Here is a 25,562-nt window from a genome sequence, read left to right on the forward strand (position 1 = left end):
GGTTTTAGGGCTGTCTTCCCCAGCCTTGCATTCAACAACCCAAAAGACCCAACATTTGGAGAGCACCACATTGGGGAAGGCTGGTTTAGGAGATTCCTTGTTCCAGTCATATTCAGTACTACTTAAATTTCAATACTGCCCATTGAGCTCTGGGAAGCTTGCAAAAAACCATAAAACACACATGCAGTTCAATAAAGCATAGGATCAGAGTGCTGGCTTTAGAAAAAAATTCAGAACCCCAGCAGAAAACAGAATTGTATAAAAGCACCTTAGAGGCTAGTGGAGGAGAACAAGGGCTCTGATCCAAAATGCACTAAAAAAATTAACTAGAAGGGAAAGACCTAGCAGGAAATATTGCAAGGTGGCCTCTCTGGGATGGACATTTCTCAATCAGGGCACCACCTTCAAATAAGACCTCCCCCTAGTGGCTGCTTGCTTAAATTTCAGTTTGCTAAAAATTTGTTTTCCTTATTCCTCAAGCACTTGTTTAAACCTGGGTAACTGCTCACTGAAATTCATGCTTCTAAGGAATATAAGTATATTTTGCCATGATCTAAATGAAAAGTGAAAGATTTTACCTGATTATCTACAGTTTTAATGTACTCTTCTTCTCTCAGGTTACTTTCCAATTTTGTTTACTGTTTATAACCTTACATTTGGTCAGGATCCACCCACTCAAGAAAAGGAAAAGATACAATAGCCCTACTCTACTTGATACGCTGCCCTTACTAAGCTTTTGGAGAAAGCTAGTACCTGGATGTCTTTATGTTCTGTCTTGAAAACATGCCGAATTATTCCTTTGCCATCATCTGCTCCAGCTCCTGTATTGGTTTCTACAGCCACAGCAATATTCCTTAGCGGAAAGAAATCGTTTTCATTTAAGCTGATCTTCATTGTTGCCCCCCAAAATGACACTGGGTAACATTTTTAATAACAGAGCTTGTTAACAACAGCAATAAGTAGCAGGCTTTCCAAGGCCTGCTTTGTGACTCAGTCATGTCTAAAGAAAAGTTGGAAAGCAGCTACTATTTGAATGCCAAGCCCTCCACACTCACGCAATTTCCCGATTTAAACCTTTCCACCGCAGGACACTTCCAGACTCTCAAATTCTGTCTTTCACCCTATGATGTAGAAGATGCTGCCTCGTGCAGAGTTGCACATCATAGTAGTCACACCTCTGGAAATGTATACTTTACAGTCATCCTTCCTGTGAATATGGCTTAACTGCCGATGTCACCCCAGCCATAAATCCAGGAGAGACGGCAAGAGCAGCAGTGGGGAACTTCCTTCAGCTGAAGGGCAACATTTCCTTCTGGACAGCTTTTGGGACTGGGGGGCTGGGGGGGGGGTCACATGGCAGTGCAGAGGCAAAAGTGGACTAAACAATGTAAAAATTTGGCTTTGTACACGAGGCATGTTTTTACACACTCACGCCCAACAGAAACTCCTTGCAAACAGGCAAGGGGCATTATCAGAGTTCAAGACCACATTGCAAGCAGCGGGAAACCCTCAAGGAAGGTGCAAAGCAGGACAAGTGAGAGAGGTGTCTCCTGGGGAAGAGGCCAGAAGGCCAGATAGGGAGGCCAGGACAGCAACATGGCTTCAGGGGATCATATAATAAATTTCAGAATGGTCTTCAGCTAGAGAGAGCTGGGTAGTAAACTGAAGGGGATGAGATTGAGGAGGAGGAATGGTGGAGATCAGGGGTGGAGGAAGGGGTATGTGATGGATGCAGGCCGCCCCGGGTGTCACCCCCCTCCCTTCTCCTGAAGCTTCCCGAGAAGAGGAAGGCAATATTGAATTACAGCAGTGGTTTGAGGAAGGTCACAGCTCAGAGACAGGTGAACAGAAGAGTTGGGAGCATAGCTGTCAGCCTTTCCTTTTTTTGAGGGAAATTCCCTTATTCCAGCGCCGTTTCCCGCTGCTTCCCGCTGCTATTCCGGATTGTTAGATATCCCGCAGACTGTCCCCGGGACAGGTGAGGCTGCTGATCCCTTATTTCCAAATCTGAAAGTTGACAGCTATGGTTGGGAGGTGTTGGGAGAAGAGAAGGGGGAGACAGACAGAGCAGCCAGCTGACACATCACTGGAGAGCATTTCTGACCCCCCCCCCTTCTCCCAGAACCCAGCATGCATTGAAAGTGGGAGAGCAAAGGACTCAGAGACAATTAGCTCCTGGCAGCCGCCGTAAGGGGAAGTGCTGTGGCTAGGAAGGGAGGGAGGTGGAGCTCAGTTGGAGCAATGCCATTACAGTGGTACCTCGGTTTACGAACTTGATGTGTTCCGGAAGTCCGCTATTAAACCGAAACCGTTCCTAAACCGAGGTGCGCTTTCCCTAATGAGGCCTTCTGCCGCCGGTGCCCTTCCACCATTCGGATTCTGTTCTTAGACCAAGGTAAAGTTCTCAAAATGGGACACTACCTCCGGTTTTGCGGAGTTTGTAAAACGAATCGTTCGTAAACAGGACTGTTCTTAAACCGAGGTACCACTGTATCGAGAGTGTGCAGCTCTCAATACAGACTGCAGACTACATTCATTTGTCTCTTGCTGTGGTGATGGAATAAACTCATTAGTAAGAATCTTCATTGTTTTCTCTGCTTCTTGCTGACACCGGGGAAGGGATAGCGTTCCTCGAAGCCTGACAGGTAGATGGGCAAAAGATGTTTTCATTGTCATTTTATTTACACACTGCATTTTTCACAGGTAAATATGCTCAAAAAGAAGTTCACAAAAAATCAAGTCCTAAATACAATAATACAATACCAATACATAATTAGCCATGTATTATTGTTGCAGAATAATACAAAAAAAAAATAGCCAACAATTATCAATCCATTTGATGTATATAAACATTTCACTAAACACACAGCTTGCTAATAGATCCAAGTCAAAATATCCAATTAAGAGACTGCTGTTCTGGCAAGCAGCACACTTCTGGAGGCTCCCAAGGCAGTAAGGGGCATGGCAGATAGAAAAAAGCCCCCCTTGTAGGGTTGCCACCTTTGTTCTGGCAAAATACAGGAGACGGCAGAGCGGGTGGTTTGGGGACAATTTTGTTTTTCATCTGGTGCTGAAGTGACTTCAAAGCAATCTGTTTCAATCTATTGCAGCCTAATAAGATGGCCCTAACTTGGGAGAGAGGGAGGGAGAGAGAGAGGACTTGAAATACAGGACAAAACTGTATCAATACAGGACGTAGCATTTTACATTGAAATACGGGACAATAATGTATTAATACAGGACAGGAGGCAACCCTACACTCCTGGGTGTCCAACACAGAGTCTCTCACCCCTTGCCTTCAACAAAACCGAAAAGTGAGTTTGACTCCATATGGTCTCGATTTGTATCATTTATTAACAATAGTACAATAATTCCCTTCCATCTCAGCTGCAGCAGCCACCATGGAGAAAATATCTTAACACTTCAGATTGATATGCACCCCATGGATGTGAGCTGAATTCGTAATGTAAAATATTTCCCAAGTTTGTTTTGATGCCGTGCGGTTGACTTCATGCAAGACTCAACATCTGTATATGTCTTTGTCTAGGAAGAGGACACTTTGGTAATTGTCTTTTTTAAAAATTCAGTAAGTTCGTAAAGAGAAAAAAATATATATCAGTGCTGCTACAGAGTTGGCATTCTTTGATCAAAGTTTGCTTTGTTTTTAGCTGTCGCTGCTTACTGACAAATTTAACCATCCTGTTTTGAAAAACTACAGTTCTCAGAGTTCCCCAGGAGCTTTCATTTTCAGTGACAAAACGGTGACAAAGGAACTTCAATGACAAAACGAACCTGTTTTATGTCTGTAGCATTGTACCCAGGAACTATCATCCACATGCAAAGAAAGGAAATGGCTAGATTTGGAGCAGCACGTGGAACATTCCACCCTTTCCCCTCACGTCTCAACCCAAATCACACTCTGAGGGAGTTGCCTTATACGGATGAGTAACAGCCAGGTATACCGCTGACTCTTGTATTCACTTCCTGCCTTTTTCTTGAGACTAGAGAGTCACATCCTCTCTGGCAGGCAAAAGGTAAGGACATCAGGAAAGCCCAACTAGGGGAGGCCAGAGGCCCATCTAGTCCATCCTGTTCAAACAGTGGACAACCACAATGACCTCTGAAAGCCCACAAACAGGGCCTGAGTGCAAAAGCAGCTCTCCCCACTTGTGACTCCCAGCAAGCATACCTGAAGTAGCATCTCCACCCACATCGCTCATCCCAGACACTGAGGTCCAGCTCCAAGGGCCTTTTGGTGGTTCCCTCACTGCGTGAAGTGAGATTACAGGGAACCAGGCAGAGGGCCTTCTCGGTAGTGGCACCTGCCCTGTGGAATTCCCTCCCACCAGATGTCAACATCTACCTGACTTTTAGAAGACATCTGAAGGCAGCCTTGTTTAGGGAAGCTTTTAATCTTTGATATTTTATTGTTTTTAATATTCTGTTTTGAGCTGCCCAGAGTGGCTGGGGAAACCCAGCCAGATGGGTGGGGTATAAATAAATAAATTATTATTATTATTATTATTATTATTATTATTATTATTATCATTATTATTATTATTATTATTATTATTATTATTATTTATTATTATTATTTATTATCATCAGAGGCTTATTGATGCTGATAGAGAAAACATTGTCATTGTGGCTTGCAGCAGTGGGCAGCCTTGCTCTCTATTAATTTATCTTCAGACAACTAGATGCCTTTGGGAAGCCTGTAAACAGAAGCGGACTGCCACAGCGCTCCCCACCCTTTACAGCAACTGCTATTCAGAGCCAGTGATCCACCTAGGCAAACCTCTTCCTCTCACGGTGCCCAGCCAGACACGTCTACACACTCTCTGCTCTGTGTTCTATGTAGACAAGCAAGAAGCATTCAAGGGCATATTCCAGCCAGGCACAAACACTCCAGGAGGGTACAAGAGCAGGCCTGGGGGGAGTTTCCAGGGCCTGATGGCAAGGACTGGAGGGCCACATTCGCCCCCAGTTCTGGGCTTCCCCATCCCCAATGTAAACATCAGAGTCGAACTAGATGACCCATGACTTGCTTGATTAGGAAAGCGACAGGGAAACGCACTGGAAAGCGTGGGGTGAATGAATGATGAGTGAGAAGTCGGATAAACACCCCAGAAGCAAATCAGGATGAATAGTTATGGTTGTAGAGCCACTCTGCAGACGAATTAGTGACTCACCCCTAATCAACCCTCATGGGCCCTACAATCAGCAAAGAAGACCCCCTTTGGTGCTGCTGCTTCTGGCTGTGGTCCAGTTGGTGTTGACCCAGGAGGAGACCTTCTTGGTGGTGGCTCCCCATTTGTGGAAAGTGCTCCCTGATGGGCTGTGCCTGTCTCCCTCATTATTGACTTTCACCAGGCATTTGATGGTGATGGGATGAGCTCCCATTGCTCTGTCCCAGCCCCTCCCAACCTAGCAGTTCGAGAGCACACCAGTGCAAGTAGATAAATAGGCACCGCTGTGGTGGGAAGGTAAACGGCGTTTCCATGCGCCCTGCTTTCCGTCACGGTGTTCTGCTGCACCAGAAGCGGGTTAGTCATGCTAGCCACATGACCCAGAAAGTTGTCTGAGGACAAACACCGGCCCCCTTGGCCTGAAAGCGAGATAAGTGCTGTAACCCCATAGTCACCTTTGACTGGACTTAACTGTCCAGGGGTCCTTTACTTTTTACTGGCCCTGGCAGCGTTGAAATTAGTAACTGTGAAGCCGTGTGATTGCTTTTATATGTTTCTAGATGTTCCAAATGTTTTGAAAACGCTGTTTTAAATACTTTTTTATTTCATTTAAAACACTGTTGTTTTAAGATTCTGATGTTTTTCTCCTTGGGCTCTTCTGGGAGGAAGGGCAGCAGGGTGCAAATGAAACAAAATATAATAAATTGGAACAAATGTGGCATGAAGTCCAGCCATTGTATAGCCATTATGTAAACTTTGTGCAAGGAAATCTGGATGCCTGCTCAAAAAATGGGTCTTCTGGAGGCCTTCCCCCCAAATCCCTTATCTGGACGTCACCATCCATTGCTGTCCTTCCAAATGCCCAGCCAAATAGCCCTCGAGACATGATTTCACTGGTATGAATAAGGCTCTGCTGGCACTTCAGGCAAAAGGATGCACAGTTGTCATTTAACGACTGAGTAAGAGCATCTCTGGAAGGGAAACCGGGTGGGGAGAGGCAGCACTCATCTTTTGGGAGTTGCACGTTGTGCCTTCAATTCACCCCAAAGGCATTTGCACCTGGAGGGGAGGGGCCAGGCCATGGAGATCAAAAACCCTCGGCTCCCCAGGATTTCTACTCAAAGCTCACCTTGCCTGAGACCTGCCCAGCTCTCGAGAAACACTTGCTGCTCCGGAATACATTGCAGAATCATGGCTGGGACATGGGGCCTGCGGATCTTCCTTTTGTGTCTAACGCCAGGTAAGAGCCTTTGGGTAGCGCCAGAGGATAATGATGGAGGCTTCTTCTTCTTTTTAAAGAGTGCTATGTGTGGTTTGACAGCATGGATGCTAGCATTCAAGCACACACAGCTTGCTTCCAGGCAACCCGTTTATTTGCGAGATCAGACGACATTTGAGCATTTGTTGAGCATTCCTTCTGATTTGTTTGCAGAGAGGTTAGACTTGCCTCCAAGCAATTGTTATCCAGCACTTTCCAGTGCATCTCTCCCTTGCTTTCCATATTGTAAAAAGTCTGCTTTTTTTGCGGGGGAAGCTGGTTTTTCGTTGCCCAAGGGCACCAAAGCAACTTTAATTGAACAGCCTGAATTTGCTGCTATGGGATTGAATCTCTCCTGCAAGAAAGTGACAGTCCTCATAGTTTTATTTTCTGAGGCTGGATGGAGTAATGGTGTAAACTGTCCCGGTTCTGTCACAAAGCATAGCTTTAAAACACACAAACCAAGTTTCTAGTCCTTATTGTTGCAAACGTGTGTGTGTGAGTGACAAGCGTGCGTAGTGAAATATAAGAAGCAATTAGCACAATGGGATTAGTACTGAGCTAAAAAGAAAATAGGGAGAGGATCGTTTTGTGAAAACCTGTTCCATACAGCCCCTCCACCCCCATTCCCAGTTTCAGGTGTCTTCCGGGGGGACATGGACAGAAGTGAAAATGCAGTAAAATCGAAGTGAGACTGTGGGAGGCAGGTGGAGTGTCAAGAGTTTTGAAGCTTGTTCATGGGGATGGGAACCCCAGAATTTAGGATTGTAGCATGTCAGGGAGAAAGTTAGACCGGGATCCTTCTCCCTTATATAAACAGGTTTTCGTTGTGCAAATAATTATTTTAAAACAAGCAAACGAAAAATATAGAGCATTTTTGTGCCAAGGAGTGTGGTGGAGTCTCCTTCTTTGGAGGTCTTTAAGCAGAGGCTTGACAACCATATGTCAGGAGTGCTCTGATGGTGTTTCCTGCTTGGCAGGGGGTTGGACTCGATGGCCCTTGTGGTCTCTTCCAACTCTATGATTCTATGATCTCAAGCCCCATGTTGCATAAAAGATTCCTGCATTGCAGGCGGTTGGACTAGATGACTCTTTCCAACTCTACAATTCTATGATTCTAATATCAAATGTAGAGCTTCAGCTGTCACCTTCCTTCAAAATCTCACTGTATGTGCTTTGAATTTGTCTGGATTATATACAGTCCTTAAATCCTCTATCAGTGCTTGGTGGTTTTTACAGTATGTTGTTGTTGTTGATGATGATGTTGTTGTTAGCACCATCAGTGACCCTGAACCTTACAATTAGCAGGTGATGCCTTGTTGGTGGTGCCCAGTTCCATTCACCCATGACAGGGCCTTTTCAGTGGCAGCTCCCTATTTATGGAATGTCCTTCCTGGTCAGGCATGTCTGCCTCTCTCACTTTTTGGTAGACTTTAAGAGCATTCCTGTTCACTTAGGCATTTGATGGCTGAAAGACACTGTTCCTGGCAACCCTGAGATCACTGGTAGAAAGAATTCTTTTAATTGCTTTTAGAATTCTTTTTTTTTTTAAAAAAAGGTTTATTATTTATGTATTTGCCACTTTGGGCTCATTCAGGAGAAAGGGCCAAATAAAAACATATTTAGTAGCAGTAATTATGACTATTCGTAATCATTCGTGCATTGCAGGGGGTTGGACTAGATGACCCCAGGGATCCCTTCCAATTCTACAATTCCATGATTCTAAGTGTGTGCATATTTATGACTTTTCCATGGAATGTGTGGACTACCAATGGGTCACCTGTATGTCAGAACTTCTCCATTGGACTACAGGGATTAAAGAGCTGAGCCACAGGCTTTGCCTGAATCGTTCTCCACACTTGGGTGCCATATATAAAGGCTTCCTTTGTGGGGTGAGCTTAGCCAGTTCCGGACACTCAGGCTGCTGTATATACCTATTTTCTTTTGCCCACCAGCTCTTTTGCCTGCCGTGAAGATCAATGCCAAGGGCCGGGAGGTGGTCTACCTGGCAGAAGGCGAGTCGGCCAAGCTCGGCTGCCCCTATGAGTTGGAACCGCAAGATCATGGCTCAAACGACCTGGACATCGAATGGACACAGATGAACTCTGATCCCACAAACCTGGACAATGTGGTGAGTACGTGGGTCAAGCTCAGCTGTTGGTTTCAAAACATCTGGCCTCTTGTGTGCTCCGGAAGTGAGCTGAACCAGGATGAACCCAACTACAGCCTGTTCAGGACCACTAGAACAGGGGCTGGGGAACATTTTTCAGTCCGAGGGGCCGCTTTGCATCCTAGGTAAACTTCTGAGGGCCATGAGGCCAGAGTCCAAGGTGGATGGGACAACAAATGCACATTTTTCTTTTGCACAATAGACTAGTTTGATCGGAGGTCAAGGACACATTCAAGCCAGTAAAAAACACTTGAAGAGGGTGGGGCGGAGTACCAGGGAATGGGTGTGTGTGTCTGGGGAGAATTATGAGGGCCAAACAGAGGCCTTGAAGGTCATGTTAGGCTCCCAGACCTGAGCTTCCTGTGCCAGTGTATTTAAAATAGTATGGGTGTCATCAGGATAGGACTGTGGGAAAGATGTCCTGGGCTCCACTCAGCACACCAAAAAGAACAGCAGGGCTGGCAGCTTGACACATTTTGAAGCGAAACCAAAAGCTATCTAAATAAGTTATCTTATGACATTATTTGAATAGATGGCAATGTTTATTACTTCATTAGAGGGGCAGTCCCCATATGAATCTAAAATTACCTAACCACAGCACCAGGGAAGGGAGAGAAATTTGATTCAGTTCACGTTTAAAGGCTCCACTTTCTGGAGCCATACATGAACCGAAGCACAGCCTTCCTTTGAAATTCACACTTCCCTGAATTTTGCAGTGCTGTTCTCCAGCCCAGACACATGTGTACAAATATGCATGTATACTCAGGTGAAGCGTGCCCGAAAATGTATACAATGATGGGAATAACATGCCAAAAATGCATTGTATTAATAGAAATTGTAAAGAAAACCACCCTGTGTCAATATTGAGAAATTTTCATGAAAGAGCTAACGAATTTCCATGAAGACTTTTTTTTAAAAAATGCAAATCAATACAGAAACGTGGAGAACTGAATTTAAGATTGGAATTTCTGATCATCTGTTTTTTCCTCTTTGTAAATCTTTCTGATCATTCTGTTTTTTCCTCTTTGTAAACTGTTTTTGCAATCAAGAGGTGTATAAATTTTCTGAAGTAAACAACAGATCAAAATGAGAAATGGAGAGAAAATGAAATTGATAGGTTTGCCCATCTGTAACCCCACTGAGTTTAAGTCTATACAATTGGCAAAACTGTTACAGCCTGACACGAGAGGAGCCACCACTTTCCCACCTCCTCAGGCAAAATAATCTGTGGAATGCCAGGGGGGGGGAGCAAATATAGTTTTGTGAAGGAGGAGGAGGGTGTTGTTTTGCCTGCGAATGATCTGGTGCAAGATCTGTGACCACATAAGCAATTTGGAAATCTTATTCTGTTGATTTAGTGGTGTTGTTCTCTGGTTCCTGCCCACCAGATCCTGAGCTACAACAACCACCAGGTAATCCACCCTGGCTACCATTTCCTGCAGTCGAGAGGGGGTTCCGCAGCCCACGACTCACGACATTTTGGCAACTCTGGCCTGCAGCAGAACATGGTGATGGGGGGCTCTGGCCACGACTGCTGCTCTGGCCTGCAGCAGCGGGTGACCTTTGCAATCCAAGACCCCAGCCAGTACGATGCCTCCATCAACCTGCAGGATGTTCAGATTTCCGACTCGGCAACTTACGAATGCAAGGTGAAGAAAACCACAGTGGCCACCCGCAAGGTGACCGTTATGGTGCTAGGTGAGTCCTACTGATGCAGAAAAAGGGACTGTGGCCCAATGGCAGAGCAGGAGGGCCAGGACTGCTCTGGTTTTGAGGGACTTGCCTTGCTTAGTAGAGTCATATGGCTGGGACTGTAGGATGCTGGAATGGATGCCCCGCCTCTTTGTATGTTTTGTGGAAATGTTGTGGATAGTAGGGGAGCATGTATTGATTAAATACCTTCCCCACTCACGCTAGTGAGTCAGTAGCAGAGTACATTCCCCAGTATATAGCAGGAAGCGGTGGCGCTGTGGGTTAAACCACAGAGCCTAGGACTTGCTGATCGGAAGGTCGGCGGTTCAAATCCCCGTGACGGGGTGAGCTCCCGTTGCTCGGTCCCTGCTCCTGCCAACCTAGCAGTTTGAAAGCACCTCAAAGTGCAAGTAGATAAATAGGTTCCGCTCCGGCAGGAAGATAAACGGCGTTTCCATGCGCTGCTCTGGTTCGCCAGAAGCGGCTTAGTCATGCTGGCCACATGACCCGGAAGCTGTACGCCGGCTCCCTCGGCCAATAAAGCAAGATGAGCACCGCAACCCCAGAGTCGGTCACGACTGGACCTAATGGCCAGGGGTCCCTTTACCTTTACCTAGTTGGTAGATTCGTTTGAATCTCTTTACTTAAGCAATCCAATCTGGCTTGCTTAAGTGGTAACTCCTCTTAAAAAGAATAAAGACACAACAGTCTTCTTCTTTAAAAGTAATGATAATAAGTTTACTTACATTCAGTTCACAGCAGGTTCCCTGAAGGCAGCCTTTAGCTTGGAGTTACAGAAGAGAGTTTGAGTTCATCCCCTGTGGGGATTGAGCTCATATGCTGCTGGCTGAGAGCCAGCAGACAGCAAAATACATCAAGAGATCAAGAGAGTCAAAAGAGAAAGATGGCTGTGCGACTGGCCCTTTTACAGGGTCTCACAGGGTCACGCCCATCTACCTAGTCACACGCAGAGGGAGGATGCTCCAAACCAGGTGTGACAGGAAGTCCTCCTGGCTGGATTAACATCCCCCTGTGTCTCTACTCTGAGCAAACAGGAAGTGTTGAACTTGACTGCTTGTGCTACATCCCACATGTTGGTGGACCTTGGCTCCTATGGCTCACATACTGGCAGTGCCAGAGTCTCCGGGAGCCATCCCACACTCTTCATTCCTTCCCTCCACCTCCTTTTCTTCAGACTTACTAACTGGGCACGTTTTCTCTCTCTTCCATCAGCGAGACCCTCCAACCCACAATGCTCAGTCGTAGGCAAGGTAGCCTTGGGCCAGAAAGTCACCCTGAGCTGCTCCTCAAACTCTGGCACTTCCCCACTCATGTACCAGTGGGCCAAAGTCACAGATCGCCCTTTTGCGAACTGGCTCTCCGCTACTACCACTAAAGGTAAGAACCAGGAACTAATGGAGAGAGATGCTGGGATGCCCATCATTTTGCTTGCTGCTCTGGGGCGGCAGGTCAGCACTGTGAATGAGGAACCTCAAGCTCCAGGTACTGACTGTGGCCCTCCAGGCCTGTCTACCTGGCCCTTGGGCTTCTTGTCTTTCGCTTGTGTGGATGGAAAAAAGAGACGGGCGCATGAGTGTGTGTAGAAACTAGCCTAGGTGAATTTGCATCCATTGCTCCACCCACTTTTGCTTCTGGCTCCTCCCACCCACCCACCTCTGGAAGGAATGCAGCCTTCCAGGTGGAAATGGTCCCCCACCTCTGGAGTAGAGGAAAGATGCTTGTACATGAAAGGAAGCAGAGGAGAAATTGCAAGGTGAAAAATGAATTTACAAAATCCTTGGGTTAAGGGAAGCAATGAAAGCAAATTAGGGATAAAGACTGCAAACTAAAACTGCTGAACTTGTCACGCATTTGGGCCTGAACAAATGCAACAGCTACATATTTCATTACAGGGGTGAGTTGGTCACAGGCTTAACTTTTTGGCCAATCCTGTTTCCATATGTCTCCTACACCTTTCTCCCCTCCCCCAATTTAGATAGATAGATACATGTGTACACACACTTCAGATTACATTTAATGCATCTGGTTCAGTGGACTCCACTCCACAAACACATGTGCCATAATCAACAAAAGGTAAAATCATATAGCTGTAGGTTGGAAGTTGAATGGAATCCGTTCCGGAAGTCCATTCAACTTCCAAAACATTCGAAAACCAAATCGTGGCCTCTGATTGGCTTCAGGAAGCTCCTGCAGCCAATCAGAAGCTGCGGAAGCCCTGTCGGACGTTCGGCTTCCAAAAATAGTTCACAAACCAGAACAGTCACTTTTGGGTTTGCAGCGTTCGGGAGCCAAAACGTTTGGGAACTAAGCTGTTCAAAAACCGAGGTACGACTGTATTTGGTCTTGTGCAAAGCTTGCCTGGCTCATCTCGAGGTCATCGTAGAAGAGCGTAACCCAGATCAATGTGAGCTGATAGTAACTGTTTTTTTCCTGGATTTTCTCTCTCTCAAGGCCCAAATCCCGGTGACCTGATCATTCAGAACCTATCCAATGACCACGCTGGTGTTTACCAGTGCAGTGTGGCCAACAAAGTCGGATCGGCCAGGTGTGTTGTGGAGATCTCCTTCTCAAAGGGTAAGAGAGTAGCATTTTTCATTTTGTCCAAATACCAAATCTCATGCTTGTCTGGCAGAGTCCAAAAAGCAAGTTGTATGCACAGAAAGCCCACAAGTTATATGCACGGAAAGCCCGCAAGCAGGACCAGTAATTCTCCTCCCCTGCAGTTTCCAGAAACTGGTCTTCAGAAATAATCATCTTCAGAAGTTTCAGGGTCTTGCAGAGAACTCCAGGGGAATTAAATCTTAGCATAAGGAACTATCCCCCATCTTGGCTTCTGGACTCATTCTCCATATCCCCCTGCCTTTATTTTAAATTTTTGAAATCTCAGACAAATTTGGGGAATGTAATCAGGGTAGATGACACCTAGTAGCTGCCAGTCAATCAAAAGCCATCAAGCTTAGCACCTCCTAGCCATTGCGTCTCAGCTCAGTGTCTCCATGGTCTTCTCCTCCCTTGCAGAGTCCAACCGAGTGAGCATCGTCGTGGGAGTCGTCCTTGGCTCTCTGCTCTTCCTGACCCTCCTGGTGTGTCTCATCGTGGGGCTGATCTGCTGCTGCAGGAAGAGGCGTTACAAGGAAGAGGCCAACCAGATCAGGTGACTAGAAGCAGGAGGAATATATGAGAGGAAGGGGTTTGTGGGGGTGGGAGGTCTGCGTCGTAAGCCTCCTGTCATTAAGCCGCTTCCTGCTGCAGAACATTGAAAGGGGGTCCTCATTCTATGGAGGAAACCTTAGGTCCAGGGGCCAAATGTGGCCGTCCAGGCCTCTCTTTCTGGCCCTCAAGACTCTCCCAAGGCCAAGCTCCCTTACCCAGCCACATCCTCTTTCAACAGCCCTGCTTGGCATCCTCTTTGAGTGCTTTTGCCTAGTTGGAAGGTGTCCTTAAATTCTGATAATTCTTCTGGTTTGCCTAGATGAAGGAGAGAGCGGGGTGTGCATGTAGACACTAGCCACAAATCTCAACCTTTGGCTCTGGGACTTGAGTTTGGGGGTTCAATCTCAGATCTTTGGGGCTCTGGTGACTTCATCTAAGCATGCAGGACAGTTGCTCCGGACTCGTGATTCCCGATTAGCTAAGTGCTGCTGACTCCCAGTTTTTCAAAAGCCAAGCCACCTTTGGAAATTTTTGATATCTCCATGGTAGTTTTTGTTATGTGAATGGTGCCACGGACCCCCCTGGATGGGTTATGCAGAACCCCTGGGGTCCACGGACCACCGACTGGGAACCGCAACTCTAGACAGAAGCCTAATATTGTGCTCACTCGCGCACAGTTGATTTCCAAATGCAGCCCCCACAGTTAACAATAGATACTGTGCACTGTGCGCAGGACTAGTCGATTGCCTGGGCTGTACTGTTGTTAACATGATGGGCCAGAGAAACACATGAGGGTAGGGAAAGTGCTTTAAACAGTATTTCACTCATCATTTTTTAGATTCCGCCCCCTGCTCTGCAAAATGGGGAGGGTTGGAAGGCAGATTTTCCAACCGAAAAGGGCACTCAGAAGCTGCAGGTGGCCCTTCCCCTTAGAACAGGCATCCAAAATTAGCCGGGGAAATGGACCATTAGAAAGTGCTATACTGTACTGTATTTTCCTAGAGTCCATCCATGCTGACTCGTAATGCTTTAATGCTCACATCACAGTTTATTGTACAGTCGTACCTTGGAAGTCAAACTGCATCCATTCTGGAAGTCCGTTCAACTTCCAAAATGTTCGGAAACCAAAGCACGGCTTCTGATTGGCTGCAGGAAGCTCCTGCAGCCAATCAGAAGCTGCAGAAGCCCCATCAGACGTTCGGCTTCCAGAAATAGTTTGCAAACCAGAACAGTCACTTCCAGGTTTGCGGCGTTCAGGAGCCAAAACGTTCAAGAACTAAGCTGTTTGAAAACAAAGGCATGACTGTATTATGTTTCATCTTATTTTAAAAATCATTTATTTCCTTTGTAAGCTGGCCTGAGCTGCAGTTATTATTGTTGTTAGAAATGATAAATATATAAAGAAATTAAATAGTGAAACAGAGAACTCTTTCCTCTCGCAGGGTTGACACGGCGCCCCCACGGGCCAGAGGCGGAAGCCGAAACAGCAGCATACGATCCGTCCTGGACTTCGTGCCCCACAATATCAGCTTCATGCAGCGCCGCAAGTACGGCCCTCCCAAGGAGCAGGAAGGCACCGAGATGATCTCCCCGGCCCAAGAGGCGCAGCCCGTGGATTGCAGCGGCGTGAAAAGCGAGCCCCACCGTGGCGGCTGCTCGACCACCGTCACGACAAAGGCCAGGGTTCACTACGCTCCTTCTGTGCCTTCCTCGCCCCAGGCGACATCTTCACCATCAGCTGCTGGCCCAGATAATGAAGGAAGCTGCTCTACCACGTCCGAGAAGGGCAGGCGAGGCCATCCTGCGCAATATGGAGGCATTGCTGTGATGGTGCCAGCCAAGAGCAGAGATGGCCTCTTAGTATAGACTGCCGCACCTGATGGTTCAACAGAACATTCCTGAATTGTGTGCTGGACGCATTTGTGCGCCGTGAATGGATTTCAAGCGCAGCCACCAGAGACAAATGACATAATGATTTTATTTATTTCACAAAATCCCTGTACCGCTAGATTGTAATAAAACCTCGAAGTGATCAGGTCTTTTCATGCTGGGATGGGGAGCTTTAGGCCTAGGGGCCTTGAGGCCTCTCTGGCCCTCTGAATCTTCCCCATTCTGACTCTGCTTAGCACTTTGAGTGTCTTTGCCTAGCTGGAATGTCTCCTTGAACTCTTTCCAAGATGGAGGGTGGGTTGTTTGTGGTTGTGTGTAGAAATTAGCCTACTGTACCAAGGTTAAATTTACACTAGTTGCTCAGTCCACGTTTGCCTCTGGCCTCAGCCCCCACTGGCGTATGGCCCTAGAAAGGTTGTCTACAAAAGGAAAGCAGATCTCGGGCTCAGAAGGCGCAAATTACTTGCCTTGCCCCGGGTGCTGACAACCCACGCTACGCCACTGTTGGGAAGGAAGTTATAACTTCTGCCCTACTTCTGCCATTCCCCATTGCTGTCCTCAAAGACCTGGGCCAGACAAGCCCTCCAAGTGGTTCGATGCTCACAGAAGTTCATCAAGTTAAAACCCTCTCTGAATTTTTGAAAAATCACGAAAGACCTTTTCATTCTACCATACATTTGCAACAGGCTGGTTGCAACCTTTGACGTTGTTTCTGCTCCAGATTATTTGGACTGATTGTACATTGTATGCTTTTATGTATTTAAATGTGACTGAATGTAATTATTTGCTGCAGCCCACGTTTGGAAGAAACGAGGGCTTCCCTTAATTTAACAAATAAATGATTAAAAGAAATGACCAAGGAGCTTCTTTTCCAATCGACAGGTGAGAACGGTGAGAAGCAGCGAGCAGCAAACCAATGCATTAATGCATCGACAGAATTGCTTAATGTTTCCATGTGTCAGGGACCGGCTGGATGAGGTGTGGTAGTGGGAGGCAACAGCCAGGGAAACCCCAGAGGAGGAAGACTCGGAGCCAGGGATTCATGGTGGGACACAGAGGAGAGGCCAGAGGAAGGATATAGGGAGGAGGGATGCTGAAGGGGCAACAGGGTTTAGTGAGCAGGAAGAGCCTGTGACAGGGAGCAGTTCAGACTCTGAGGCTGAAGCTGGGTCAAGAGGCTGCTGAAGAATCAAGCTCTTTGGAGGTGTTAATTCTCTGAGCCCCTCCATCCTACGCTCTGGTTATATTTATGTGTAAATAAAACCATATCTCCTAAAGATGCCACAGTCTCCGTTAATCTTCATTCCAAGGAAACTGAGGCCTGTGCAAGCACTGGAAGCCTTGAAGTTTCTTGCCATCCAAAGATTGGTGTGGCCAGAAACAGCATTTATGCTGAACCAATGAGAGCCAGTGTGGTGTAGTGGTTAAGAGCGGTAGATTCGTAATCTGGGGCACCGGGTTCGCGTCTCTGCTCCTTCACATGCAGCTGCTGGGTGACCTTGGGCTAGTCACACACTCTTAGCCCCACTCACCTCACAGAGTGTTTGTTGTGGGGGAGGAAGGGAAAGGAGAATGTACTCCTTCGGGTAGTGATAAAGCGGGATATCAAATCCAAACTACTACTACTCCTACTCCTCCTCCTCCTCTTCTTCTTCTTCTTCTTCTTCTTCTTCTTCTTCTTCTTCTTCTTCTTCTTCTTCTTCTTCTTCTTCTTCTTCTTCTTCTACCAATGGTCTGCCTCATATCAAGGCAGACTCCTTCTATCAAAGGTGTGTGGATCTGGTTTAATGTTGAATGGTTTTACTGCCAATATATTCACCAAATCATAACCTCTCTTTTTTTTGGCAGCCTTGAGGAAGCAATTGGCAAATGTAATAATAATAATAATAATAATAATAATAATAATAATAATAATAATAATAATAATATATTTATACCCCGCCCATCTGGCTGAGTTTCCCCAGCCACTCTGGGCGGCTCCCAATCAAATGTTAAAAACAGTACAGCATTAAATATTAAAAACTTCCCTGAACAGGGCTGCCTTCAGATGTCTTTTAAAGATAGGATAGCTGCTTATTTCCTTCACATCTGAAGGGAGGGTGTTCCACAGGGTGGGCGCCACTACTGAGAAGGCAAAGTCAGTTCCCCCCCCCAAAAAAAATATTTTGGTATATGTTGCCCATCTGACTGGGTTTCCCCAGCCGCTCTGGGCGGCTCCCAACAGAATATTAAAAACACAATAAATAATCAAACATTAAAAATATATATCATGTCTATTCTTAGGGCTGGCAGTGAGTCAGTTTATGCCTCTTAGTTTAACATCAGAATCTCTGTCAACGGTGAAACCCCGCCAGATCTTGGCAAGCAACCTTTGTTTATTATTTGCCTGATTCATATGTTGCTCCTTCCAAACCAGAGTGTTGCCACCCTCTGGGATTGGCCCATATATTATTACCAGCTTACTCTTTTGCAAAGCAAACAGTGGCTACTCTTCCTTTTCTGCAAGATCCTCATTTGTTTGCACATGTGGGTGGATGTTTGTGTAAGCCTAAATGCACAGACATCCTGACCCACTTACCACATGTGTATGTGGGGAGCTAGGCCAAGGGATGGCAACTATGGCCTGTGGGGACTCTCACTTCTGCTGCTCACTTATGCCATGTCTGAGGCAACAGCTGTGGTCACAGTTCTGCACACACACACACACACACACACACACACACACGGTTGGTTTTTACAGCCCAAGTCCCCATCAAGTCAGAGATACAAATGGAGTCTACCTTAGCAAGGCAAGCTGTTGATCTTTATTGGTCTGTTGCAACAAAGTCTCCTTGCTCCCTTGCAAGGAGGTGCCCCAAACAAAGGTGTGTGACATCTTTTTAAACCTCAGAAATTATCCACCTGCCCCTTGACAGAAGGACCACCCCAAAAATGTCTCAGATACATCACAAAATGGGTTGTGCTTGTGCATGTGAATTAGATCATGCTCAGACTGTCATGTTTCTCCAACACATTTGCAAGTCCATCCATCAAGACGCCTGTCAAATACCTGATATTAATTGCCCTTCCTGTCTGAGACTTCCTTTTGAAATGATGAATACCTTGACTCCAGAATCCATTGACACAGACCTGTCCCCATTCACGTACATAAGATACCATTTTGGCGTCTGCTTGGATATTTACTGACACTTGTTAAACCAGTTCCACAGAGGGGAGGCTCAGGAAGAATTTCCTGTAATGTGACAAGAGGGGTTGCTGAGGTCAGCTAAGGGCTAAACGTGGCCTCGTTTTTTGCTCTGTATAGTTTTCTGGCTGTGAGAGTATTATGAGCTTGGTGTGGGGCGCATTTATCTTCTACATGCACTCCATATGGGCATGTGCGTATGTGTTTAAAACTGAATAACAGTCACAGGAGCCCCTTTAAATCTTGCTTGAGGATCGGGCTAAGATTAAGGTGAGATGCTTCCCTGTTGCTCAGGGATGCAATAGAAACATAGAATTTTTTTTAAAAAATTTTTTTATTCAAAATTATAACAAGACATATTATCCAAAAACATATCATCCTTGTCCCCCCCCATTTTTCCTCCCTCCCCCCCACAAAACCCACCCACCCCCACCCCACCCCCCGACTTCCCTCAGTTCCAGTCTTTGGTTTCTCTAAGAATGCTGTTTTCTGCATGTTACAAAGTTGTATAGATCCTCAAACTATTTAGCTGATTATTATCAATAAAAAGTTTGTGAATGTTTCCCTAGCTGCACTGGTGTTGTGTACTATCTGTACGTCATCTTCATGTAATTCTCCTTCAATAGGGAACAATCTGTAAATTTTAAGTCAGTTTTCCATAATTTAACCCAATCTTCCATCATAATGTTGTGACCTACATCTTGTGCCCATTTAATCATAAATGATTTTACCTCTTCATCTTTCGTCTCCCATTCTAATAGTATGCTGTATGCGGCTTTCAGTAGTTTCACTTTCCCTTCAATCACTTCCGTTTGAAACCTAGATCTAGTATAACTAAATCCTTTCTTGGAAACATAGAATTTTAGAGCAGGAATGCTCCTGGAGGTCATTTATTCTGACTGCAGGAATGACAATGCAGGGCTATAATATTAGGGAAGGAGTGTAGCTCAGTGGTAGAGCTCCTTCCTTGCATACAAGAAGTCCCAGGTTCAGTTTCCAGCATCTCTCGGTGGGGCTGGGAAAGATTCCCTGTCTGAAACCCTAGAGAAAAATGAGAAACTGAGAGAAACCCAAACAGTCCCATCCCTAGTTGTGACCTGATTCAGATCCACTGAGCTCCAGCAAGTGGATATCCTTTGCATATCCTTTGCATCTTCAGATCTGATAATCTATCAAGTGTCACCAGACTCTTGGGGCGCTTCCAGACTGCCGCCACTGTGGGGTGCGGTTCAGTTCAATCGCATATTGACAAATTCAGGCAGCACAATCAAACTTGATTTGGAGGCCTTGCATTCTAAATCCACGCCCCCACAAACTGGACTTCCTTGCAATCTGCAAAATGATTAGGAGATACCAGTGGCGTAGCGTGGGTTGTCAGCACCCGGGGCAAGGCAAGTAATTTGCACCCCCTAACCCGTGGATTTGCGCCCCCTAACCCGTGGATTTGCGCCCCCTAACCCGTGGATTTGCGCCCCCTAACCCGTGGATTTGCGCCCCCTAACCCGTGGATTTGCGCCCCCTAACCCGTGGATTTGCGCCCCCTAACCCTAACCCCCAGATGTTGCGCCTGGTGCAGCCGGCCCCCCCTGCACCCCCCACGCTACGCCACTGGGAGATACACTGGACTGTGTAGGATGTTCTCCAGGCCAACAAAACCAGAATGAATGAATGCTCGATAAAGAGCTGAGATCGCTGGGCCTCCTTGCAAACGCTGTGCAAACACATCAGGATTTGTGCCCCACAAACAGGTTAGCAGGATGTGACTTTACTTGCTTAAAACAAACTGTTAGTGTTGTTTTAATACTATGTTTCAAACACTAAGGCAGTCATTTAAAAGGTCAGACTCAACACAATGCTTCACCTGACATTCTTTTTCTTTTCCTTTCAGAAATGTCCTGGCAATTGCCACCTTAGGTTTTGAAGCATAGCGTTAGGTGTGTGAAGAAAAAAGCACCACCAATCCGCTTGTTGAGAGGGCAGTATTATTATTTGCCTGTTGCAGCACAGGTCACAGGTGAATGTGTGTTTTCAGTTTCACAATCAGTTTTGTCGGTCAGAAGCCCACTCCATCCTCTTCTTGTCTGTGGATCCGCCCCGCCCCCCACAAAGTGCATGCAAAAATTGTGTTTACATTGTACACACTTTTCCCTAACAGTGTTATAGGTTTGCAGTGTATGTCTTGGTCTCGATTATATCTGTGGGTCCTTTCCAGGCCTCTGATTCTCTACCAAGGAGGCTTAGAATCTAGTAGAAGAGGCTACTGAACTGGCCAGGCCAGTTTTTTTATAAGAGAATGGCCGTAGCTTCCTAGCTAAGTATCACCATTTACATGTCCAAAAAGGTTGCTCTGTTGCCAAAGAGACAAATGAGATTAATCCTCCCCCTCCCCACCTAGCTGTAAGCAGCATCACTTTGTAGGGACAGAGAACAATAGGCAAAGGGGCTGTGCTGGAAGCTGGATACACAAAGGCTGGTCATGTTCTGGGCCGCACCCAAAGCTTTGGCTTAAGGATCTCCCTGGGAACCTAATGGGAAGGTAATATCTGTTGGCGTATTAATTCTGTGAGACCCTCCATCCTTTGCTTAGGACAGTAGTAAAAAGGTAAAGGGACCCCTGACCATTAGGTTCAGTCGTGGCTCTGGGGTTGCGGCGCTCATCTCGCTTTACTGGCCGAGGGAGCCGGCGTACAGCTTCCGGGTCATGTGGCCAGCATGACTAAGCCGCTTCTGGCGAACCAGAGCAGCGCATGGAAACACTGTTTACCTTCCCGCCGGAGCAGTACCTATTTATCTACTTGCACTTTGACGTGCTTTCGAACTGCTAGGTTGGCAGGAGCAGGGACCAAGCAACGGGAGCTCATCCCATCGCAGGGATTCGAACCACCAACCTTCTGATCGGCAAGTCCTAGGCTCTGTGGTTTAACCCACAGCGCCACCCACGTCCCTGCTTAGGTAGTATATTTGTGTAATTCCTGAAGGCGCCACAGCCATTGATCTTTATCCCAAGGAAACCAAACTCTAGAGAGGGGCAAACATCCCTGACAGCTCTTACTGCTCAGAGACTGGGTTGCAACGAACAATATGTACTTTGAGTTGTATCTACTTAAGCTCTACTCAGAGAAGACCTATCATATGCTAGTCATGTTCATTTAATGTCACTGGGGCTCCTCTGAGTAGCACTTAAATTGAATAGAACACTTTGTATAACCCCGCCCCACAACACACACATTGAAACTTGATTTACTTTTCATATCTGATTATCCAAAGAATGGGGAAATGTGGATTAAATGGAGCGGGAATGCATAGGTTGGAGTTTTTCTTCATTGCAAGGGATTGGACTAGATTACTTTTGGGGGTCCTTTCCAACTCTACAGTTCTGTGATTTTGATGAAGTGACACTTGCATGCTTAGGTAACAGCAAATCCACAGCAAACTTGTGTATGAATGAAACCTTGGTTTCGGCGCAACACAACAACATGGCTACTATTGAAGTGATAATTAAAGGCAGATGATTTATTGAACCACAAAAATATTCAAGAGCCTAGTGCATTTTTTAGGCTATACAGCCCTCCTTCGGGGAAATATCTCAGAAGCAATTAACAATCCTTATTACATTTAATTGAAGGGAACTAACCATATACACATTTTTAAAAACACGCACACACATACACACAGAAGGATAATGATGATACTCAAGTATACAGTTACAAAAATCCTGCATCTTGAATTGAAAAGGGCTTCTTAAAATAAAAAAGAACATTCATTCTCAAAAGCATTTTAAAATGGCGAAATGGTTTCCAAACATGACAATTTACAAACAGAAACATTTGTTCATCTGCTCTGTCTTGCGAAGCACAGGGTGTGATCTCTTTGGAATCCTTGTATGGCAAGAGAGGACAACACTTTTTTGTCAAGAACCACATTCCCTTGCGAGTAATTTAATGGGGCTGTTTTTTTCCTGTGGGTGCAGCCAAAGCCAACAGTGGGCAGGATCAACTCCTCTCTCCCCTCTCCATTTTTTCTCTCCCTTTGACATCCCCTTCTCTCTCTCTCTCTCTCTCTCTCTCTCTCTCTCTCTCTCTCTCTCTCTCTCTCTCTCTCTCTCCCCTATCCCCTCCCCAGGCCATCAGGGGATGAGACATTGTTCCTGACCAGAAGTCTCAAGCTATTCCTTGCATAGGACTTTTGAAATTAGACTGATGTCACATAAAATTAGACTGAGGACTGCAAGTGGACCTATGGATGAAGGTCACCGGTTCCTGGTGAATGGAACTCCAAAGACAAAAAAAGACAGCTGCAGCAGTAAATTTAAGAGCAACATTTAACCATGGAGCTATTTATTATTTTTCACCTGCCGCTGTAATTGACCCTCTCTATTTCTGCGTGCGAAACCACCCCCATTCTTTGGAAAAGAAGGGATGGGAAACCACAGACCCAGAGGTCAGATGTGGCCCTCAAAGGCCTCTCTGCCTAGCCCTCAAAACTCTCCCCAGGTCACACCATTCCCTGAGTGATTTTGCCAGGGCGGAATGTGACTTTGAACCCTGATAATACCTCTTACTTGCATGGAGGGAGAAGTGAGTGAGCTTAGTGTGTGTGTGTGTGTAAAAAGTAGCCTACTGTTTTACATTTGTCCCTACCCCCTCCCAAACCCCCACAGTTGCCTCTGGCTCCACCCACCATGGTCACACGGCCCTCGGAAGGTTGTCTGGGAGGAAATGCGGCCCTTAGACTGAAAAATTGATTCCTTGCCCCTGATTTAGAATGGCATATGCACAGCTGGGATACTGTTCTATGAACATTTACCCAAAAGCGAGCTCCGCTGAATTGAGTGGGACTTGCTTTTGAGTAAATTTGCAAAAGGATCAGGCTATTCGAAGCGTTTGTATTCCACTGCTGTAGAAAGTGTGCTTAGGAAAACAGGACTGTTACAAATGCCATTCTGTCATTTAACTAATACTGTTTTCATTTCATATTGTGCTCTTGTTTTCTGAGAAGCATTCATTCATAAAAACAAAAACAAAAACAAAAAAGCTGCTAAAATAACAAGCCTAACTCTAATAATACTCAGCATTTGTATGGCGCTTTTGCAGGATGAAAGCATTCCTCATACATCGTCTTGTCATAATACTTACAACTACAGTCATACCTCGGGTTACAGACGCTTCAGGTTGCGTTTTTTCGGGATGTGGACCGCCGAAACCTGGAAGTACCGGAACGGGTTACTTCCGGGTTTAGGCGGTCGCGTATGCACAGAAGCGTGCACAAATGCGCAGACATAGGTTGCGAACGTTGCAGGTTGTGAAGGTGCATCCCGTACGGATCACGTTTGCAACCCGTGCATCCACTGTAATAATGTTTTGAGCGCTTAAATTGGGGGTGCTTGCAAAAGCGAGCGCCCTCATTTGAAGACTCGCTACTGGAACTCAGGCAAGCAGGGTTGCCTCCAACCTGCCCTTGCCCCAGAGGTCCAGAGACTTAGTTTGGGGTGAGGAGACTAGTATCAGTACCAGAACAGGGAAAGAGTACCAGATGTGGCCCGCAGGCCAGATCTTCCCTTCCCCTACCCTTGCGGGCCAACTTTGACAGTTAGGAAGGGCTGGCCACCTGCCAATCACCTGAAATAATGATGATGCCGGCTGACAATTTGAAAAAGGCTCACCTTTGGAGTCCATTTGCACTGGATTAAAACAACTTGGAACTGGACTTCAGAAAGTGAGACCTTTCAGTGCTTATCAGCTGATGGGCACCAAGAGACATCGCTTTGAAATCCCTTCACAGGGGACTTTAATACAAAATGCTTGCAGACAGATTTCAAAGTGATGTCGGGAGTGGGTATGTTGGTGTAGTTTGTGGGGGGAGGAAATGGCCTTGTGGGTCAGAGATTCCCCACCTCTGCCATTCACATGCCCATCACCCCCAGCAAGAAAATGGGGCTATTTGCATCATTTCCAACAAGAAAAAAAAACCTCCAAGAGAAAACGCTCTGGTGGAGCTGTGGGGAACCCTCTGCCACGGCCTTCCCTGCTCCCAAATTTGGTTTGGGGTTGTGTCGGGGGGGGGGGGGGAAGGTGACAATGATGGAGGCAAAACCCTTTTTGGGTTGAACTTCAGGATGCATACCTTCCTATGGAAAGGAGGCCAATATATTAGGGTAATTCCAATGGTGCCAATAATGGGGCTGAGGCAGAGGGGCAAACTTTGAAGGCTTTAAAAAAAAGTGCATTGGCCTCCCTCTCACTCTAACAGTGAGAGAAGGTTTATTCTCATGGGGAGCCAATACTCCTTCCCATTCCTATTCAGCCAGAATGGAGGTCCATACATTGTCAGGGCTGGCCTGTAGTCAAGTGTCTAAGGTGAGCCAGGGACCAGAAGTCATAGGACAAGCCAGTAATCAAGACCAAAGAAGGGGAAATGAGGAAACGGGGACAAGCAGCAAGCCAAAGGTCAAGGCCAAAGGTCAAATCAGGAGACGGGGGTCAAGGAGCAAGCCAAACTTCAGGGCCAAAGGTCATATCAGGAGAAGAGGTCAAGGAGAAGACCAGAGGTGAGGACCAAAGGTCGAATCAGGAGATGGGGGTCAAGGAGAAAGCCAGAGGTCAGGGCCAAAGGTCAAATCAGGGAATGGAGGAGGAAGTCAGACATCAAGACCAAAGAATAGCCAAGGATGCTCAGGAGGCCCTCATTGTTCAAGGCTTAGCTGGGACAGGAAGCATCTTTGCACTGCTTCCTGCCCCGAAGGATCCAATAGCTAGCCTGGGTGGGCAGAGTCAGAGCAGTACCAGAAGGTTCTTGATGGGGAACCCCACGACCTGCAGTTCTGTGATTCACCACACGGGACGGCGGCACACAGACAGATCCCAACAGCGGCTGGTACTTGTAGACATACATGAAGATGGGAGGCCGGCTGATGAGTTTGATCTCCAGCTCTGAATGAGAAGTCGGCAACATCTATCCCCAGCACCCGTGGTGCGTCAACATTCCCTGTCCCACCCCCTCCCCTCC

General features: G+C 46.4%; 1 protein-coding gene across 2 annotated transcripts; it reads left to right on the top strand.

Moving 5' to 3' along the window:
- The first annotated feature begins 5,370 nt into the window (after positions 1-5,370).
- Positions 5,371-15,811, top strand: LOC308575748 (V-set and immunoglobulin domain-containing protein 8-like). 2 transcript variants are annotated; one of them, XM_081174608.1, is made up of 7 exons: positions 5,371-6,429; positions 8,403-8,578; positions 9,976-10,315; positions 11,543-11,707; positions 12,782-12,904; positions 13,349-13,484; positions 14,926-15,811. In XM_081174608.1, the coding sequence occupies exons 1-7, from the start codon at positions 6,270-6,272 to the stop codon at positions 15,347-15,349; spliced, it is 1,524 nt and encodes a 507-aa protein (XP_081030734.1). In that variant the 5' UTR covers positions 5,371-6,269; the 3' UTR covers positions 15,350-15,811. The 2 variants fall into 2 exon arrangements, with proteins under 2 accessions (XP_081030734.1, XP_081030735.1); XM_081174609.1 differs by having other exon boundaries at positions 10,006-10,315.
- The last annotated feature ends 9,751 nt before the right edge of the window (positions 15,812-25,562 follow it).

The sequence above is a fragment of the Podarcis bocagei genome, assembly GCF_964188305.1.
Source record: "Podarcis bocagei genome assembly, chromosome: 16".
In the NCBI taxonomy this organism is placed as follows: Eukaryota; Metazoa; Chordata; class Lepidosauria; order Squamata; family Lacertidae; genus Podarcis; species Podarcis bocagei.